Source organism: Camelina sativa, chromosome 8 (genome assembly GCF_030686135.1).
Source record: "Camelina sativa cultivar CO46 ecotype springtype chromosome 8, ASM3068613v1".
Classification (NCBI taxonomy): Eukaryota; Viridiplantae; Streptophyta; class Magnoliopsida; order Brassicales; family Brassicaceae; genus Camelina; species Camelina sativa.
Window position 1 is genome coordinate 511,445 of NC_141887.1, and position 19,484 is coordinate 530,928.

Sequence of the window (19,484 nt, forward strand, 5' to 3'; positions counted from 1 at the left end):
GCATATTTTTGAATTTGCATTCTTATTGGAGCTCATCTCTAATATTTTTCATTGTCGTTTTCTCAAATTGCATCCAAAAATTATGAAGAGTTCTAAATGTGATAATTGTATCTTTATATGTAATTTGTTCTAAAACTACCGCAATATCTTATTCGACTTCATCGTTACCATGAATGATACAAGTAACAATTTCTTCAAAACTCTAAACTTCTAACATTTATCATTTTTACCTACACTTTAAAATTAGCAATTACGATAAACAAGATTATAAATTAAGAAAATTCTTTACAAATATGAATAATAACAAAAGTATCTTATTTTGTAATACAAAATTTTAAAATTATGAAAATTAAAAATCTCTTTATAAATTAATAAAATATTAATTTATCGATAAATTAATAATTATTAATTTATCGATAAATTAAAACCTCTATAAATTAATAAAATTTCATGGTCCGACTAATTAATTTATAGAGGTTTTATTGTACTCATCGTTAACTTTTGATTACACATTACGTATCAAATTCATCTAAGTATCTAACCATTATTATCTCCCTTTATATTATTTATTTGGTAATGATTATTTCCCCTTTTTCTAATCTAGTAGTATTATTTACAAAAATATTAAGGCCATGACTGGTTACAATTTTTAAGTGTTTTTTTTTGTTTTTAGATTCTAAATTTTGGTTTATGGTTTTTAAAGTTTGTGTTAAAAATTTATTTAAGAAAAAACAAAACAAAAAATTCAAGTCAGGATTAAAAATGAAAAAGTACAGTAAAACATAGATTTTGGTTTTCCTTTTAAAATTGACAAAAAAAAACATCCCAATCTAGATTCCTAATTTGTTTTAGAAAAACCATTTTTTTCCATAATCTTAATTGACATTAAAGTAGATTTTTGGAAAATCTATGACTTTAAAATCTATATATAGCCACCACTAGCCAGACCTTATCACCAAACCCTCCCTAGTCGATATCGAGATCAAACCTTGCTCATCTCTCAGGTTTTGAATATGATGAATAAGCCTACGCGGAAGCCAGCTAGGGCTGTAATACCGGTGTTTTGGGACATCAATATGTGTCCGGTTCCTTCCGGCTTTGATCCTAGTCGGGTCCGTCCGTGTATTAAACTGTATTTGAAGAATCGTGGTTACTCTCATCGTCGTGTCACCATCACTGCTGTTGGCGTACTAGCAAACGTCCCTGCTCGCATCCTTAGAAGTGTCTTTTCCAGTGGAATCTCTCTCATTAACGTCCCCTACGGTTCAGGTTCTTCAGACACTAGCGAGGTTGTTTTTGTGTTTGCCGAGAATAATCCACCTTCTAATATAATGGTCATATCCGATCCGAATATCTTCACTGGTGTTTCTGGCTACCTAGGTTATACGAAACATCACCTTCTTCAGCCATGTCCCTATGATTCTCTTCAAAGCCTTCTTGAGCAAGATTCAGGAGCACCTGACGAGGAAACAGTTGAATCTGCCTTGTGGGATTGCCTAGTATGCCATCGTGATCCTCCTAGCCATGTCTTTGAGGATCTCATCCCACATCTCCATGGTGAAGAACATGAAGAGTTACTTCAAAAACGGATCACACATGTAGAAGATATAACAATGGGCCTCGACACAACCTCAACAAAGGCCTAAATCCAGTCAAGCCCACACTTTCAAATACAACAGAAAAAGACATTGAAGACAACATCTCACCCTGTCGCAGTCACGCCTGCAAGCACGAAGACCGTTCGTACGAAGGTGAAAACGACGTCTCCAGACAAGACCAACTGCTCTAATAAGAACAAATATGCACCTCTGCAATCTCTGCAAAACACAGAGGATGACTCACCCTAGACAGCTGTATATTCTAGATTGTTCTCAAGTAGTGTTTATAAGAAACTGTAAACACTCAAAAATACTATTATCGAAAATACAAGTTTACAAGACAAATTCACCTTTGTTCTCTCTGCTCTTTCATGGTATCAGAGCCATTCTAAGCTCTAACAGGCATTCTAATGGCTTCCTCATACCCGTTTCCAGACAATGTCCATGTCTCGAGTTCTGTCACTCTGAAACTCAACGACAACAACTACTTGCTGTGGAAGACTCAATTTGAGTCTCTCCTATCAAGTCACAAGCTCATAGGGTTTGTCAATGGAGCCGTTTCTGCTCCAACAAAGACACGTCAAGTTGTCCAAGATGATGTCTCCAGTGAAGTCACCAACTCGCAGTATGAGTCTTGGTTTTGTACCGATCAGCTTGTCAGGTCGTGGCTGTTTGGGACTCTTTCTGAAGAAGTGTTAGGTCATGTTCACAGCCTCACCACGGCTCGTGAGATTTGGCTTGCTCTCGCTGAAAACTTCAACAAGAGCAGTGTCGCCAGAGAATTCTCTCTCCGACGCAGTCTTCGGCTTCTGTCAAAGAAGGAAAAATCTCTTTCTACCTACTGTCGTGAATTCAAATCAATTTGTGACTCCCTTAGCTCCATCGGCAAACCAGTTGACGAATTCATGAAGATCTTTGGCTTCTTGAACGGTTTAGGTCGAGAATACGACCCTATAACAACTGTCATTCAGAGTTCCTTGAGCAAGCTCTCACCTCCTACGTTCAATGATGTTGTGTCGGAAGTCCAAGGATTTGATAGCAAACTCCAGTCGTATGATGATGCATCTTCGGTCACTCCTCATCTTGCATTCATGACCGACAAGACAAATCCGTGTGCTCCTCAGTTTCAACCCAGTCAGAGAGGTCGTGGTGGTCGATTTGGCCAAAACAGAGGCAGAGGAGGCTACACTACTCGCGGCAGAGGCTTCTCCCAGCACCAATTTGTCTCTTCGTCTCAAGGACAGCGACCAATCTGTCAAATTTGTGGCCGTGTTGGTCACACAGCTATCAAATGCTACAATCGTTTTGATAACAACTATCAAACTGAAGTTCCCACTCAAGCGTTTGCTTCTCTTCAAGTCTCTTATGATAGTGGTCGTGAGTGGCATCCGGACTCTGTAGCTACGGCTCACATAACATCCTCGACGTCTGGACTGCAGGAAGCAAAAGCTTATGACGGAACTGATGCAGTGATGGTTGGTGATGGAGCTTACCTTCCCATCACACATGTTGGATCCACCACCATTTCTTCTGCTAAAGGTATAATTCCCTTACATGAAGTTCTCATATGTCCTGATATAAAGAAAGATCTCTTATCTGTGGGCAAGTTATGTGATGATTATCCTTGTGGAGTGTTCTTTGATTCTAATTCAGTATATATAATTGACTTAACCACTCAGAAAGTGGTGTCCAAGGGTCCTCGTAGAACAGGACTATATGTGCTGCAGAATCAAGTGTTTGCTGCGCTCTACTCAAACCGTCAGTGTACAACAACCCTGGATACTTGGCATCATCGGTTAGGACACTCAAACTACAAGATTCTACAGAACCTTCAAGCCAGCAAGGAGATTGAAGTGAATAAGAGCAGAACTTCTCCCATTTGTGAGCCTTGCCAGATGGGAAAGAGTAACAAGTTGCAGTTTTTTTCTTCTGATTCTAGAACTTTAAAAACCCTAGAGAAAGTTCATTGTGATCTCTGGGGGCCATCACTAGTTGAATCAAACCAAGGGTTCAAATATTATGCTGTTTTTATTGATGATCACTCCAGATACTCTTGGTTCTATCCTCTGCGTTTGAAATCCGACTTTACCTCTATATTCATGGCGTTTCAAAAGTTAGTCGAGAATCAGTTTAATACAAAAATCAAGATCTTTCAAAGTGATGGAGGTGGAGAGTTTACAAACAACACCTTAAAGAAACATTTTCAAGATCATGGCATTCATCATCAGCTATCCTGCCCCTACACTCCCCAACAAAATGGCCTTGCTGAGAGAAAGCATCGACACTTGGTGGAACTCGGTTTATCTATGTTGTTCCATAGCCACACACCGTTCAAATACTGGGTAGAAGCGTTCTACACTGCAAATTATCTTGTCAACCTTCTCCCCTCCACAGTCTTGCAGAATGTAAGTCCACACGAAGCTCTACTACAGAAGAAAGTTGACTACTCTGCTCTACGAGTGTTTGGTTCTGATTGCTACCCCTGTTTGCGACCCATAACACAGCACAAGTTCGATCCTCGCTCTCTACAATGTGTCTTTCTTGGCTACAACAATCATTACAAAGGCTATCGGTGTTTATATCCTCCTACAGGGAGAGTATATATATCAAGACATGTCGTCTTTGATGAATCTACATTTCCATTCAAAGAGCAGTTTCGTCATCTCGTTCCACAATATCAGACGCCACTGCTTCTCGCTTGGCAACAACCGACCGTGCCTCGACCTACATCAGTGACTCCATCTTCAGTCCACCAACCGATAGCCTCTGCAACAGAACTACCACTAGCTTTTGCAACAGACCTGCCACATGTTCAACATACAACCAACTCCCATCCGCAACCTGAGCCTATCCTTGAACCACATGTTCACACACAAGATGAGTTAGATACCAATAATCAAGTCGACGCAGACATTGACCTCCTCTCTGACTCTGACTCTGAAACTGCAGAAGATACTGAAACAGCAGACACTGCAGTCGCTACTGATCAAAGTGTTATCCCTGCTTTACCAACCAACACTCATCAGATGACTACAAGATCCAAAGATGGGATCCATCGACCAAATCCCAGGTATGCTCTGATCGCTTCTAAGTTCACCACTGATGTGCCAAAAAGTATTGTCTCGGCAATGAAACACCCTGGGTGGAATGGAGCAGTTATGGAAGAAATTGGCAGAATCCATATGCTGAACACTTGGTCACTGGTGGAACCAACCGATGACATGAACATTTTGGATTCCAAATGGGTCTTTAAAACCAAACACAAGCCTGATGGGACAATTGATAAGTTGAAAGCTAGACTTGTCGCCAAAGGTTTTGATCAAGAGGAGGGTATCAACTATCTTGAGACGTTCAGTCTAGTGGTAAGAACCGCAACTATACGCCTTGTTCTCGATACTGCTGTAGGTCATGACTGGTCCTTAAAACAGCTTGACGTCTCCAATGCCTTCCTTCACGGTGAATTGCAAGAACCGGTGTATATGTCTCAAACTTCAGGTTTTGTTGATCCAACAAAACCAGATTATGGTGTAAACTCACCAAGGCTCTGTACGGATTAAACAAGCCCCACGAGCTTGGTTTGACACATTTAGCAATTTTCTCCTTGACTTTGGTTTTGACTGTAGTACAGCGGATCCATCCATGTTTGTGTGTCATCACCAAGGAGAAACACTCATTCTGCTTCTCTATGTGGATGATATTCTTCTTACTGGAAGTGACGACCTACTTCTGGAACAACTCCTCAATGCTCTCAACACTCGATTCTCCATGAAAGACCTTGGTCCTCCACGCTACTTCCTTGATGTGGAGATTGAATCGTTCAGCAATGGTCTGTTTCTGCATCAAACTGCTTATGCTTCTGACATTCTTCACCAAGCTGGCATGTCAGAGTGCAATCCGATGCCAACGCCTCTTCCTCAACATCTAGACAAACCTGACACAACACCGTTCCCGGAACCAACTTACTATCGGAGTCTAGCAGGTAAATTGCAGTATCTTACTATCACTCGACCTGATCTTCAATTTGCTGTCAATTTTATCTGTCAAAAGATGCACGCTTCTACGAACTCAGACTTTGGTCTCCTCAAGCGGATCCTCAGATATCTCAAAGGGACACTCAACATGGGTCTTCCCATCAGAAAACACAACAATCCGGTTTTGTCAGCCTTTTGTGACAGTGATTACGCAGGCTGTAAGGATACAAGACGCTCCACTGGCGGCTTCTGCATCCTTTTGGGAACCACTCTGGTCTCTTGGTCTGCTAAAAGACAATTCACCGTCTCGAACTCCTCCACTGAAGCAGAGTATCGAGCTCTCTCTACTGTTGCTCGTGAACTCACCTGGATCTCATCTCTGCTTCGAGATATTGGAGTACCGCAACATCAACCAAACAAAGTCTTCTGTGATAATCTATCTGCTGTTTATCTCTCCGCCAACCTTGCTCTGCACAATCACACCAAACACTTCGACAAAGACTTCCACTACATACGAGAGCGGGTGGCACTTGGTCTCATTGAAACACATCACATTCCAGCCCATCTTCATCTTGCTGATGTCTTCACCAAACCATTACCTCGGCCGTCCTTCACTGATCTTCGACGCAAACTTGGTGTGTCTGTTTCTCCGCAACCTTCCACGCCAAGTTTGAGGGAGGGTGTAGAAGATATAACAATGGGCCTCGACACAACCTCAACAAAGGCCCAAATCCAGTCAAGCCCACACGTTCAAATACAACAGAAGAAGACATTGAAGACAACATCTCACCCTGTCGTAGTCATGCCTGCAAGCACGAAGACCGTTCGTACGAAGGTGAAAACGACGTCTCCAGACAAGACCAACTGCTCTAATAAGAACAAATATGCACCTCTGCAATCTCTGCAAAACACAAAGGATGACTCACCCTAGACAACTGTATATTCTAGATTGTTCTCAAGTAGTGTATATAAGAAACTGTAAACACTCAAAAATACTATTATCAAAAATACAAGTTTACAAGACAAATTCACCTTTGTTCTCTCTGTTATTTCAACACAGGATAACAGTGGTGATGTAGACTTCGCTCCCCCAGCTGGTTCTCGATGGGATCCTTTCATGACGTGGGACTGGTGTCCTCTGTATTCAGGACCAAGGGTGACAAAGCAGGAGGAGGCTGTAACATTTGTCTTTTGGGACATCAATACGTATCTTGTTCCCTGTTGCTCTGATGTTCTTCTGGTTGCTCTGTGCATTAAACGGTTTTTGGTGGAGAAAGGCTACTTTGGTCCTTGCGTCATCATTGTCGTTGGCCTGTTAACAGAAGTCCCTACGCTTTTTCCGAGGGCAGTCTCTTCCTGTGGAATCACTCTCACAAATCTCCCCTACGCTTTTCCCGAGGACATTATGCATCTCCTTATTCAATTCATCCAGACCCATGAAGATGAAGTTCCAGCTAATTTTATGGTCATATCCGTTGCAAAAATCCCAAAGCCTGATTATGGATACCTAAAAATGATGGGTTACAACCTTCTTCCGCCATTTCCATATGCTTCTCTTCAAAGCTTTCTCCCGGTATATTCAAGGGCGCTTGATGAGGAGTACTATCATTGCAGCAGAAGTGAAACTGGGGAATCTTCCTACTGGTTTTGCTCAGTATGCCACCCTGGTCTTGCATACAAAGGCTTTGATAGTTTCACTACGCATATCTCTAGTGATGAACATCGATCCCAGTTGATGGACCCGTTGCATATAAGTGATAAGAGAAGCAAGGAGGCTGTAACATTGGTCTTTTGGGACATGAAGCAATGTCCGGTACCCCCTTGCTTTATCCTCGTTGTTAGAATTTTGAGAGTAAGAAAAAAAAAAGAAAACAGAGCAAGAGACCTTTGTCTCTTCTCTGTTTTGAGAAGACAAAGAACCAAACTGAAAAATTATATTTACATGAAACTTGTTGCATACATCAACGACAAAACTGATTTATATAGAAAACAAAGTGACATTAGATGTGTCACTTTCTCCTTACGACTCTTGGATGAAACGTCACAAACCAAAACATCACGACTTATACGTTGCACTCAATTATCGACCGACACTCCCCCTTAATTGAGTTTCCAGCTAACTCCAATCTTGCTTCAACGTTCTTCCAACCTTGTTGTGCTTAATAAACTTCTCTGTTTCCAGGTAATTAATGACATCTCCTCTCCCTCTGGTTAGAGCTATCTCTTTTTCTTTCTAACAGGTTGTTGCTCTGTGTGAATTTCTTTCTCAAAACATCACACCTTTTTTGCTCAGGAGCCTTCTTCTGTTTCGTACAAACAGACGGCTTCTCACGCTGGAACCCTTCAAGTATCCTTCAAACTTTCACCATGTGAGTTTTTTTCACATCGCCTTTGTGAACTTCCGTCATGTCTTCATCCGGTTGTTCTTCCAACCTTCTTCCACTCACTTTCTTCTAAGTGAACATTCTAATTTTTCCTTTTGGTGTCCTTTTGATCACCAAATCTGGGCGTGAACCCTTTCACCAAATCTGTGCGTGAACTCAGTCACGTCTCTTCTTCGGTTATCTTCTCCACGTCTCTTACCTTGATTAGGACATGAGAGGAGGACTCTTATTCCTATCCATTCTTAGCTTCCGCCCTGCATCACTTCTTTACGTATAATTGATTATAAAGATACCATAATATCTTATTTGACTTCATCATGAAGAATAGTAACAACAGTTTCTTCTAAACTATGAAATTTTAAACATTTATCATTTTCACTTTGATAATCTAGTAAACTATTGACATCAATTATATTACGATAGCCAAAATTATAAATTAAAAAATATAAAAGTGTGAATTATAACAAAAATATCTTATTTTTAATCAAAAATATTTAAAACTATGAAAATAAAAATCTTAATTTATTGATAAATTAAAAATTCTATAAATTAATAAAATATTATGGTCCTAATCTTATTAATTTATAGAGGTTTTACTTTATATTGTAACTGAATTAAACTTTGAGACAAAAATATTATGTAAAAAAAAAAGACAAGAAATAATTAAATAAAGTATGTCGGTTGTTTGAATATATAAAAACTCTCTCGTCTCTCTCTATCTCTAATCCTCAAAATACCCAAAATCAATTCCTTCTTAGGGTCACAATCGTCGCTCTCTTCTAAGAATGATGTCAACACAATTTATGGATAAGAAATTAGGTGAATAATCTCTTTCTTTCTTTCTCATCGGATGCTTCTTCATTGTTTTGTTGATTTCTGCATCTGATTGCCTCAATTTGCTTTTGCGCAGCTTTTTTTGGTCTTTCCCAATTTCATTTTTTTTTTTTTTTTTTTTTTTTTTTTTTTTTTTTTTTATGAACATTCTCCAAAAATCTTACCTTTTTATATTTTTTGATAGAATAGAGTAGATTTGAGTTTCTCCGTTCAATCTGTTGGTTTATTATTCACCGGAATGATCTTTGTTCGTTTTGTGACAATGCTCTCATTGTTGTTGATTTATAAAGTTTCAATCTTTTTGTATATTTGTCGATAGGGTCAAACACAGGAATGGATTTCGTAAACAATCTTGATACCGACACTTCCCTCTCCATTCTTTCTTGTCTTGATGATCCTTCTGATATTGTCCGTGCTAGTGCTGTCTCACGCTCCTGGCGTCAATTTGGTAATCCTCACACCTCACTCTTCAATGGCTTTTTATTTTATTTTTAATCTTCAATGTAACTTTCTGAGTTGTCTCTGTTGAATCTTGAGTATGGTGGATTGGAGAATTTTACCCCTCGTGTCCTTAGATGTTTAATGTTTCGAGAATGGTTTTTTTTTTTTTTTTTTTTTTTTTTGCATTTGCAGTGATTAATTACAATCTCTCCAAGAATCTATGCTTGAAGCTGTTCCATCAGCTATCTAATGTGGGTCATATAGTAGAAACACATGATGAGTCCTCCGAAGCCGGGTCAAGCAGTGTTATGGACACACGGCTACTTGAGAAAGAGCATCGGGCTTACGCCTTATTGGCTAGAGGATGCACGTCCTCCCCTATCCAAAGCTGTATTGCTGATGCCATCATAGCTTCTAGTACTGATAACTTCCCTGCTGAAAGCATCTCAAACACACTCGATGAACCTGATCGGATTGGTGAAACCCCTTCATACTGGTCGAGTACTGGCCAACACAAAACTTCGGTGCCTGAAACGCTTCTTTACAGGTTGATGGGTGATTTGTGTGTCATTACCGAATTCAAAGTTCAGCCTTTCCAAGGTAACCCCCCCCCCCTTTGTCGATGTTTCTCTGCGTCTCTCTCTAATTGAGATTTTTGTTGCTTAACGGTTACCCACTTTCTGTAGCTTTTTTCCAGCGCGGTCATCCGATATACTCTTCACATTATGTTCGTATCCGGTTGGGTTACCACAAGAATGACAACTCACCACAGTACAACAACTCACAGGATAAAAAAGGTGAGCCAGGAAAGAGTTCTGTTGAAAGCAACTATGTATGGACATACACTTCACAAGAGTTTTCGATGGCTCAGGTGTGTTGCAACTTACTAGTCACTGTCTTCGTTAGTATAATATATAAAGCTTGTTCCTGAACTGTGATGATGGTTTCTATGAGTAGGAAAATCGATTGCAGACCTTTGAGCTTCCAGAACCCGTTCTTTGCATTGGTGGGTATATGCTAGTCGAGTTTCTAGGTCGTGTTCAGACACAAGAAATGGATGGCCAATACTATATATGGTACATCTTCTGTCCCTTTTGCTCTAGATTTGTTTAGAAACTTTACAACTTGTGCAATGTGAAAAGTAGTTTCTGTTGATTGTCTTTGCAGCGTGTCGCATGTTAAAGTGATGGGAAGATCACTAGCACAATCATTTCGAGTGGAGAATGTGGATGACTGTGGAAAATTTGGATTGAAGGTTTTGAGTTACAGTGATCCAGAAAAAATGGTTGAGATGGATGCAGAGGAGGTTGAGATGGATGCAGAGGAGGTCGAGATGGATGCAGAGGAGGAGCAAAATCAGTTTAGAGGGATTAGAAACCTTGAACAGCTCTTAAATTACTTGCACAGGCATCCTCTTGATGTCGTGGACATCGAGTATGTTTTGCCTGAGTCTGACAACGAGGATGCTGAATCAGACGATGAGGTTTAATTACTACTTCCAGTTATTTTGGCTTTATTTTTTTTGTTTTTAAATGAACCTTTAGGTGTTTTTCATCTTTTGCGAGCGGTTTTAAAGCTTCTTCTCCAGCCATTTTGGCTCGGGTTTTTTTTTATTTATTTATTATATTTCATCTTATTAATAAAACTGAGTGTTACAGACCTTAACAGAAAGTTAACAGCTATTTTGGCTCTCCCATCTCTTTTTGTATTGTAAAAGATTGTCAAGTTTCGGAAATAATGTTGCAAAACAAAGGAAGAAAGGTTTCTAGTTTGTGCCGTTAACTTGTCATTCCAGAGACTCGATCAATGTTTTGAACATCTAGCTAACACAGGAGTTTATTGGAATTTTCAAGAAACCACACATACTAAAAATCACAAACGAATATCTCATAAGCATTGTTCACGAGACAGCCGCAGAGCAATGCGGATCTTCATAACTTAAGGTTTGCTCCTGATCTGGACCCTGTCCCTCCTCCAGATCCAATTCGAGGTCAGAGAGGCTGATTCCATCCTGCATCAGTTCTTCATCTAACGCTTCATGTGCCTGCACTTGTAGCTGAACAGCAACATTCTTGTTTGAGGACTCCCGCGGACTCAATGTGATTTCATGAGGCCCCTGAGACTCCTCAACGCTCTCCAAAGGATGAAAATCTCGCTCTTGGAATTCATATTCCCCTGTCCAAGACCAAATTTGGTTACTTCAAGTACCATAGGCGACCAAGACTAGGATTAAAATAACAAGAAGTTTCACATCATTAATACCATATCTCAAAGCAGAACCTGAGTCTTAAGTAACCTTAAAACAAATGCATAAATAACTTCCAAGATACAATATTATTTGTGAACTGAGAGACTCACCATAAGCAACAGAATCGGTAACAGGTTGAGTGGACAACGTTTCTAGTTCTTCCTCCATCCAAACCGGTTCTGGCTTCTTTTTCTCACTATCTTCTCCAATTTTCTTTATCTCTGTTGGTTTTTTTTCTTTTAGTGTTGGCTTCTTCTAAATAAATCATAAGAGTTTGCACATTGGTTGATATAAGTTACAAAAAAAGGAGATCGATCAGTGAAACTCACCTATATTTGGGACAGCTTGTAATGTTTTCTTTTGTAAGTCATCTGCACAAATGAGTTTTGGCTTCTTTTGTTGTCCTAAATCAACGCAACAATCCTTTTCTGTCTGTTCTCCAGTGTCTCTATCGGCTCTTTTCTTTCTGTATTTACCTTGGCTGAGTTCATCTGCATAAAACAAAGTTTAGTAAACCTAAACAGCGAACAAAAACGCATCAGGAGATGAAGTGGAGATGTTCACCATCTGTTTCTCTGAACTCATTCTGCATTTCTGGACATACCAGTTCTGGCTTCTTTGTTTTAGCTTCACTGTTCTTGTTACTTTTCTTAAGCTCATCATCAAGTCTCCTGACTGTAAACTGGCACAGAATTTCTAAGTAGTGTTCCATGAGCGGCTTCGCCAGACATAATTCGGCACCTCTGCGCCGACATTCTTCAATGGAATCGTCTTTCACACAGGCACCCAAAACTGTTAACACACAGAGAGAAGAATGATTAAAAGCTAGCATTTCCCATAATTGTCATGAAAACATAGGATTCAGAAGCAATGAATTAATTTAAGATCTCATCCGACTTGTTATGTAAAACATGGATATCTTTAGCGTCTCAAACTTTTTCATGAAAACAGTCACGATCCAGAAGCAAGGATTAACTTAAGTTGTCAGACTTGGCATGAAAACATTAACGACCAGAAGCAATGATTAGGGACATGTTTTGCTTACCAACAACCGGAATCTCACAAATCAACCTGAGTTTATCAAGAAGTTCGTACTTATTTATCTCAATCAATCGGAGCTCTGCCAGTACAAGATCAATTTTTTAATCTTTGTTATTGATGATAAGCGGCAAATCATCAGCTCTTGTAGTAGCCACAACTGTGAGATAAAATTAAACGTTCCAGGAAAACAAACCAGCAGGGTGCTGAGCAATAACAAAAAAATGCGAGATGGTTTTATCAAAATCATTATTTCAAGCATTGGGTCGTGATATATACCTTCATATCCGGATTTGCGAATCATCTCTGACAGATTCGCCAGCCATGTCGCATCGCTCTCCAATAGCAAAAAAACAAATTTTATCTGAGAATCTCTCTGTTGCTTTAGTATTTTCCATATTAAAATCCCCTTCTTGGTTGAGAAGCCTCGTAGAAGTAGATAAGACGAGACACTTACTCGCATGAAAATACACGCAAAGCGGCTTTCATAAGCGGAAAGAACAAGAATCTAAAGTGTTTAAATTGGAATTCATTGCAAACGTATCAAGAGCTAAACCTGGACCAATATACATTTCATAAATGCAACTGCGAGTCGCCACGTTTCACCATGCGCTGCGTTGCAAAAGATTCTAGTCAGAATCATTAAATCATTTAAGAACCTACCATACATAGAGATAGTCATTGAAATGAAAAGTACCAATAAACGTGGTCATCTGACGGATACAAGCAGTCCACGGTTCTTTTCTTGGTCATATATGCAATATGTCAAAGTATATGATCTTCAGTTCATGTAAGATTGGACGGACTGCAAATCAATCAGTCAAACAAATAAATCTTGCTTATGTATACTTAGTAAGAACTTTCGAATAGACACTTCACAATTCTAACCAAAAAAAAAGCTGAAATTTATCAGGAAACAAAGCTTTGAAGATAACTATCAAGTATAAATTGTGCAAAGAACTCTTTAGAAACCAGAAATTGAGTGCAAATATGAAGAGATCGTGCAACAGAATTTCTCTTTTTGATTCTCGCATGTGCTGACCGTGACCAAAAATATGGATATGAATCAAGCATAGTTAGCTTGAAGAATGGGCTCATGTCATCGGTGCAGCCCATTCTTAAAGCTAACTATTTTTGAGACATCACAGCTTTGGCGGTGCAGTGCGTGTTTCCTGTGAATATGGTAAAGATAAGCCGTTGCAATAATGGCTGGATGGGTGTATACATGACATGCTGTTTAAGGATTCATGTTCACACTTATAGCAAACAATAAACCAGGAGGTAGAATTACAGGGCCAAAAAGCAAAAAGAAAAATTGAATAAAACCATTACCTTTTCACCAGTAATTGTTCGGCGTCACCTTTGAAGACAGACTGGTTAAGTCCAACGCAATTATCTCATTTAGTCCATCCAATTATTCAACAACCTCTTTCTGTTCAATCAGCCCATCTTGTTCTTCTCATGATTCTTCTCGCTGGCCACGACTACCACAAAACCTATGCTTATCCTATAGTCTGCACGAAGTATCTCCGCACATTTATGGATGTCTTTCACAAAATAAAGTTTGGGAGAAACAATTGCAGTCAAATAGAAAAACATCTAAACACAAGCATCTGGACAAAACTTTCGGGTACCAGTGACGGGAACATGCGCACAAACAACAACGTAGCCTTGATCACACACTTAGCCCCAAAGACGAGGCATCCTGTCAGAAGTGATAGGAGCATTCACATGGCCTTCACTGTTTAGCTGAGCACAGAACCAAAAACCAGAAATTTACTGAGCATGTAGTGAGAAATAAGGTAAAACCAATTTTTAACAGATTTGTCAACAAAATTAAAGAACACGCAAACTCATTTTTTACCAATTGTGATAAGTTTTTAATAACAATAAGTAACTTTTCTTTAGCAGTACCGACTACAATAGACATCGCAAGGTCACTGTACCTTGTGACTAGACACATGAACTAAGGATATAGCAACCCTCCAACAAAACCTTTTGAGTTTCGATTAAAAAATGATAAACTAACAAGCACATAAGCAGAAGCTCCAAATCTTGCTACACGTAGAGCGAAACATCCTAGGTCCCACATATTTTGTCTTATTTTCTACCAACTAACTTTACTTATATTAAGCAAAAAAACTCTGTTCCTTTCTTTCTCTCAGCCTGTTATCATCTTGAGATCTTCATCAAGAAGCTGCGTCTCTCTTTCCATAAACTCACATCAGCCACACATAAATACATCTTAACACTCCTAAGCATTTCACTAGCCCACTTACCTCGTCCAAGATATTTTCTTTTTGTTTAAGACACTTTATTATCGTCAGTTCAGTCAGTGTTTTTCAAGTTCAGCTGCGTACCTCAGCCAGAAAGTGTTTCAGGATGGAACTAAGGCCGAGAATGCTCAAAGACTGTCTCTTGGAAGATTCCAATTCCTGTTCCTCAAACGGGTTCAAATCGATGCCCAGACGGCCTCCTCTCAACCCTTTCACAATGATACCAAAGAGGAAACAATCCAATGCATTGCAGTTTGTGATTAACGCCGTGAAGAACCTCCGTTCCAACGCCGTTAAATCCGCTCCATCGGGGATCTTACCAAGGACCCTCTCTCGGAGGTTAACATCGAAGAACAAAGCAGAAAACCAAGCAAGCATCACTGTTGTTCGGGTTAAAGACATCGTGCGGTGGAGCTCGTCTAAGGACCTGCATGAGGACATATCACATTTCGAACTGTCTCCACCTCATCAGTACACAGCCAAGACAGCGAGAACAGCCACGGGATCCTCCACCACCAGCGGCACATCCTGCAGCAGTTGGTGTGACTCGGATTTTACATCGGAGTTTTTACCATCATCATGGGGAAGTAATGTTGAGGAGTGCGGTGAAAAAGAGAGTGTTAAAAACAACTTACACTGCGTCGGCGAAGATTCTTGCACAGCAGTAATAGTCGCCGACACTGAAGTGGGACCTGAGGTAAGAATACTATATTTAGAGAAATGGAAACTCGTACTTATAACATTAATTAATCACATAGTTTAACCACTACATGCATAACAAATAAAGAGAAAAGAGAATCAAATAAAATAAAGTGACAATGTGATTTTAAGATCTTATGGGTTGACTTTGCTTCAACCAAAAGGTCGCCCATGCTGTCTCTAAATGCACGTGCAGCTGTTTGTTAATATAATAAATTCACATGAAGACAAAACAGAAGCTGGCTTCGTCCTTGGTAGACATATAGAATAGCATTTACAGTACCCACTAATTTCTTTCTGACTACGATATCTAACAATTTATGAAATGGGTCTTATAAAGAGTGGCTATGCATTAACATTTAATACACTCAAATTATAACGCTGTCTACTATAATAGTCAAATGATTTTGGTTGGCCCTAATATGCAATGATCATGGTCAGGAGGACTTACAGCGTGAAAAGGAGCACAACAGCCCTGTCTCAGTGTTTGAGATTCAACATGAGGAATATGACGAAACATCAGACTCTTCCTTCAGTCAATGCCTTGACAATGTGGAAAGTGCGTATAGATTTCCTTCATTGCAATCAAAGCAAGTTTTCTTCTTAGATTTTTTCAAGACTTCAAAATTCTGAAACATACGCTATGTGATGATTTTTGCAGGAACCAAACAAAAGCTCATGCAAACGATTCAACGGTTTGAGACTTTGGCCAACATTAGTCCTTTCACTTTAAACGAATGGGACTCAATGGATGAAGAATCTTGCATGGAAGGAGGACAAGTGACAGATATCAAATATGACGATGATGATGATGAGAATTGCGATACTGTTGATGGAGAGACTGAAGATGAAGACGCTGATGAGACTGAAGAGAAGGCAGCACAGCTATGGAACCGGGTCAAAGAAAGACATGCAATTTGGATCCACGAAGAGCATCTGATAATGGACTACTTCAGAGATGAATTGATGCAAAGGACAAACTCGTTCCAGGAAACTCAACATTTTGAGGACCAATTGGTGAGCGAGGCAAAAGGATGGTTACAGGGACAGAGAGAATCAGAGCTCGAACGCGGAACATGTGAGCAGAGGAGACAAGCGTGTGCTAGAGAAGTTGAAAGACGAGGCTGGAGTGAGAAGCGGATGAAGGAGGAGCACGAAGAGGTTGCCACGCAAATTGAGGATGGAATCTTCAGCCTCTTAATGGATGAAACTTTAACTGCGCTTTACCAATGCTGATTCCAGTCACCTGAACATGACAAAACGCAACATCAGCATCATCAATGCTTAAGTTACTACTCGCCAGATGAATCCAGACACAAACAAGATTCTAAAGCATAAGTTGGCACTATCTTGGTCAAGAGACCTGATAAAGGTAGGCAACATCAAACTCAATTCAGGTGACATAAAAAGCTTTAGAAATTAGCAGGCAAGACAGTTTTGATTGGAGCATGATTTTGATCTGCTTATGTAACAATGAAGCAAACCAATAATACAATGTACATTAACCTCTAAAAGATACACCTATATGTTTATGTTTATCTCTAATTTGTAGGAGATACAATGTACCTTTTTAAAAACGTCTCTCCATATAGTATAGATCACCAATTGCCGTAGGCTAAATTTGATGAACCCACGAACAAATGAGAAATTGAAGTCGTGCTAAACGAATAAGCAATAGAAACAGAGAAGAATTTTCAAAATTATAAGAAACAATTAGTATTTGGGTTCATCCGATTCGCGATAGAAACCCTAAATCCTCAATTTCAAAGCCTATCTACATCAATGAGAAACGGTGAAGAGAGGATTGAAAAATTCCGATTGTTCAAAATCAGAGAAGAAAACAAAAATTTGAAAGACGAGGGAAATAAGTTAGGAGTAGGTGACACTGGGCACTGCTACTCACTTCCAAGGTCCGTGAAGCTCCGATAGTGGTAGGTAGACGTGGGCGTTCGGATATCGGAGCGGGTTTCGGGTCGGATGATTCGGGTATCGGATAAAATGGATATGGATTCTAATATCCATACGGATTATTAGGTATTGACGTTCGGATGTCGGATCGGGTTCGGATCGGATAATTTGGATATCAGATAAAATGGATATGGATTCTAATATCCATATGGATAATTTATTAAATGTCGGATCGGATTTCGGGTCGGATATTCATAAATCGGATACAGGTTTTGGATATTTCATACCCGATTGTTCTTTGGAAATGTGAACAATCCGAGACTTAGAAAATAAAACAAGCCAATAACATCCTCAAATGTTTAAAACCATGTCAATAACAACCAAAAAATGTGAAAACCATGCCAATAACATCCAAAAAAGAAAAAAACCAAGAGAAGAACATCCTAAGAGTTTAAAACCAAAGTAAATCATCATCCAAAAGAACAAAGATGAGTAAAAAGATAAAAGAGAATTGAAAGTAATTCAAGTAATGCATTGTCGAGGACCTCAAGGATGGGTTTAGCCTACATCAAGTCTTCTAGTTTAAGTCTTGACATTCAAACTCTGAAAAGAAACAGAAATAGTAAGTGATAAGTGTTATCCATTAAAACTACTAAGAATGAATAAAGTCGGTTTGGCCATACCTTTTTCATGTTTATCAAGCAGTTCAATGTCGGCAAGCAATTGTGTATTCGTAACAACTCCTTTCTCACCTAAGTGATTCTCATTCTTCATCCACTACTGTGTGCATATCAAAACTTCCACAATGTAATGAGTTAAACAACTTCTGTGTGGCTCTATGACCCTCCCACTAGTACTAAATGCACTTTCAGATGCAACTGATGACACTTGCATTGCAAGAACATCCCTAGCTATTTCTGACAAAACAGGATACCTACCACTATTGAGCCTCCACCAAGACAGTACATCCCACTCTGATCCAACAATAGTTCTAGGATTTTCAACTTTTTCCTTTAAATATACATCCAACTCATCCCTACCATCATCAACCCCAATCTCATCAACCAACTCCTTATACACGAAGTCCATCCTCTCATACCCAATACTATCAGACATTAAATCAGTGGACTCACCTTGGCTAAGAGAAGTCGATGTCTAAGTAGAAGACTGTGATGATTGACCACTTGGTACTTTCTGGAGCCGATTGCTATACTCTTTAAACAAGGTTGTCAAAAAGGTTGTGATTGATTCACTCATCTCCTTAGAATCAGTTGTATCTTTCCCATAAAGCTTGTCAAAGCAAATCTTAGCAAATTGCATTTTCTTGCGTGGATCAAACACACTTGCAACAATCAGAAAAACATTGATGTTTCTGAATCCATCCCAGTACTTATCAAAATTCAGCAACATAGCATCGGCTTTTGATTTCAATTCACTATCAATACTATTGCTTAGTGACATCAAATTCCTCTCTATAGTCACTATCTCTCCATAACACTTATAAGAAGCAATTGAAGTTGAAGCAGACACAACCAAAGTAGAATTGTAGAAAATGATTAGAAATTTAACTAACCTTTCTACGGCATTCCAATCAGCTCTTGTAGGCGGCCCAATCTTTTTTTCCCATTCTCAACCTCATTCAAGTAGTCATTGTAAATCTTGTCTTCTGCCTCCATTCTATCAAATGCCACTCTAAAATCAATAGCTCTTGACAACATTAAGTAGGTAGAATTCCACCTTGTTTTGATGTCCAACGGTAAACTCCCTCTAGTCATCTTCCCTGAAACAACTTTTTGTTCAAACGAATCACATCTACTAGTAGAAGACCTCACATACTGAACTGCATTGCGTATGGCTGTCACATTCTCACTCAATTCATGCAACCCGTCCCTAACAATCAAATTGAGTATGTGCGCACAACACCTCATATGCATACACTCTCCATTTAAAACAAAATCCTTCACTGTTCCTTAAGCTGAATGCCTCCTGAAATTTTTTCAAAGCAGAATTATTTGCAGTTGCATTGTCAACTGTCACAGTTAAAATCTTCTCTATGCCCCACTCAGCCAAACAGTCAAGAAGAACCC

At 39.3% G+C, this 19,484-nt stretch overlaps 4 protein-coding genes and 1 pseudogene across 11 annotated transcripts; 3 read left to right on the plus strand and 2 right to left on the minus strand.

The window, feature by feature from the left end:
• Positions 1–1,016: 1,016 nt before the first annotated feature.
• Positions 1,017–1,646, plus strand: LOC147939557 (uncharacterized). Its single transcript, XM_087463012.1, has one exon. It carries the CDS (start codon positions 1,017–1,019, stop codon positions 1,644–1,646), a length of 630 nt encoding a protein of 209 aa, XP_087319138.1.
• Positions 1,647–8,618: 6,972 nt separating this feature from the next.
• On the plus strand, positions 8,619–10,924 carry LOC104705343 (F-box protein At4g00755). The gene is made up of 6 exons (XM_087460621.1): positions 8,619–8,772; positions 9,107–9,235; positions 9,421–9,828; positions 9,915–10,099; positions 10,186–10,304; positions 10,396–10,924. Exons 1-6 carry the CDS (start codon positions 8,739–8,741, stop codon positions 10,715–10,717), a joined length of 1,197 nt encoding a protein of 398 aa, XP_087316747.1. The 5' UTR covers positions 8,619–8,738; the 3' UTR covers positions 10,718–10,924.
• A 73-nt stretch (positions 10,925–10,997) lies between these two features.
• On the minus strand, positions 10,998–13,988 carry LOC104705342 (putative two-component response regulator-like APRR8). 8 transcript variants are annotated; one of them, XR_015563254.1, is made up of 9 exons: positions 13,847–13,988; positions 13,212–13,319; positions 13,071–13,126; positions 12,794–12,966; positions 12,522–12,596; positions 12,081–12,268; positions 11,806–11,967; positions 11,587–11,697; positions 10,998–11,403 (listed from the first exon to the last, which is right to left on the minus strand). XR_015563254.1 is itself a non-coding variant. In XM_087460623.1 (9 exons), the coding sequence occupies exons 4-9, from the start codon at positions 12,816–12,818 to the stop codon at positions 11,129–11,131; spliced, it is 876 nt and encodes a 291-aa protein (XP_087316749.1). In that variant the 5' UTR covers positions 12,819–12,966; positions 13,071–13,126; positions 13,212–13,319; positions 13,847–13,988; the 3' UTR covers positions 10,998–11,128. The 8 variants fall into 8 exon arrangements, 6 of the variants coding, with proteins under 6 accessions (XP_087316749.1, XP_087316753.1, XP_087316751.1 ...); XM_087460623.1 differs by having other exon boundaries at positions 12,041–12,268; XM_087460627.1 differs by having other exon boundaries at positions 12,041–12,268; positions 12,522–12,674.
• Positions 13,989–14,217: 229 nt separating this feature from the next.
• On the plus strand, positions 14,218–17,066 carry LOC104705349 (uncharacterized). The gene is made up of 3 exons (XM_087460620.1): positions 14,218–15,487; positions 15,931–16,048; positions 16,151–17,066. The coding sequence occupies exons 1-3, from the start codon at positions 14,897–14,899 to the stop codon at positions 16,723–16,725; spliced, it is 1,284 nt and encodes a 427-aa protein (XP_087316746.1). The 5' UTR covers positions 14,218–14,896; the 3' UTR covers positions 16,726–17,066.
• Positions 17,067–18,033: 967 nt separating this feature from the next.
• On the minus strand, positions 18,034–19,194 carry LOC147939558 (zinc finger BED domain-containing protein RICESLEEPER 2-like; annotated as a pseudogene).
• Between the last annotated feature and the right edge of the window lie 290 nt (positions 19,195–19,484).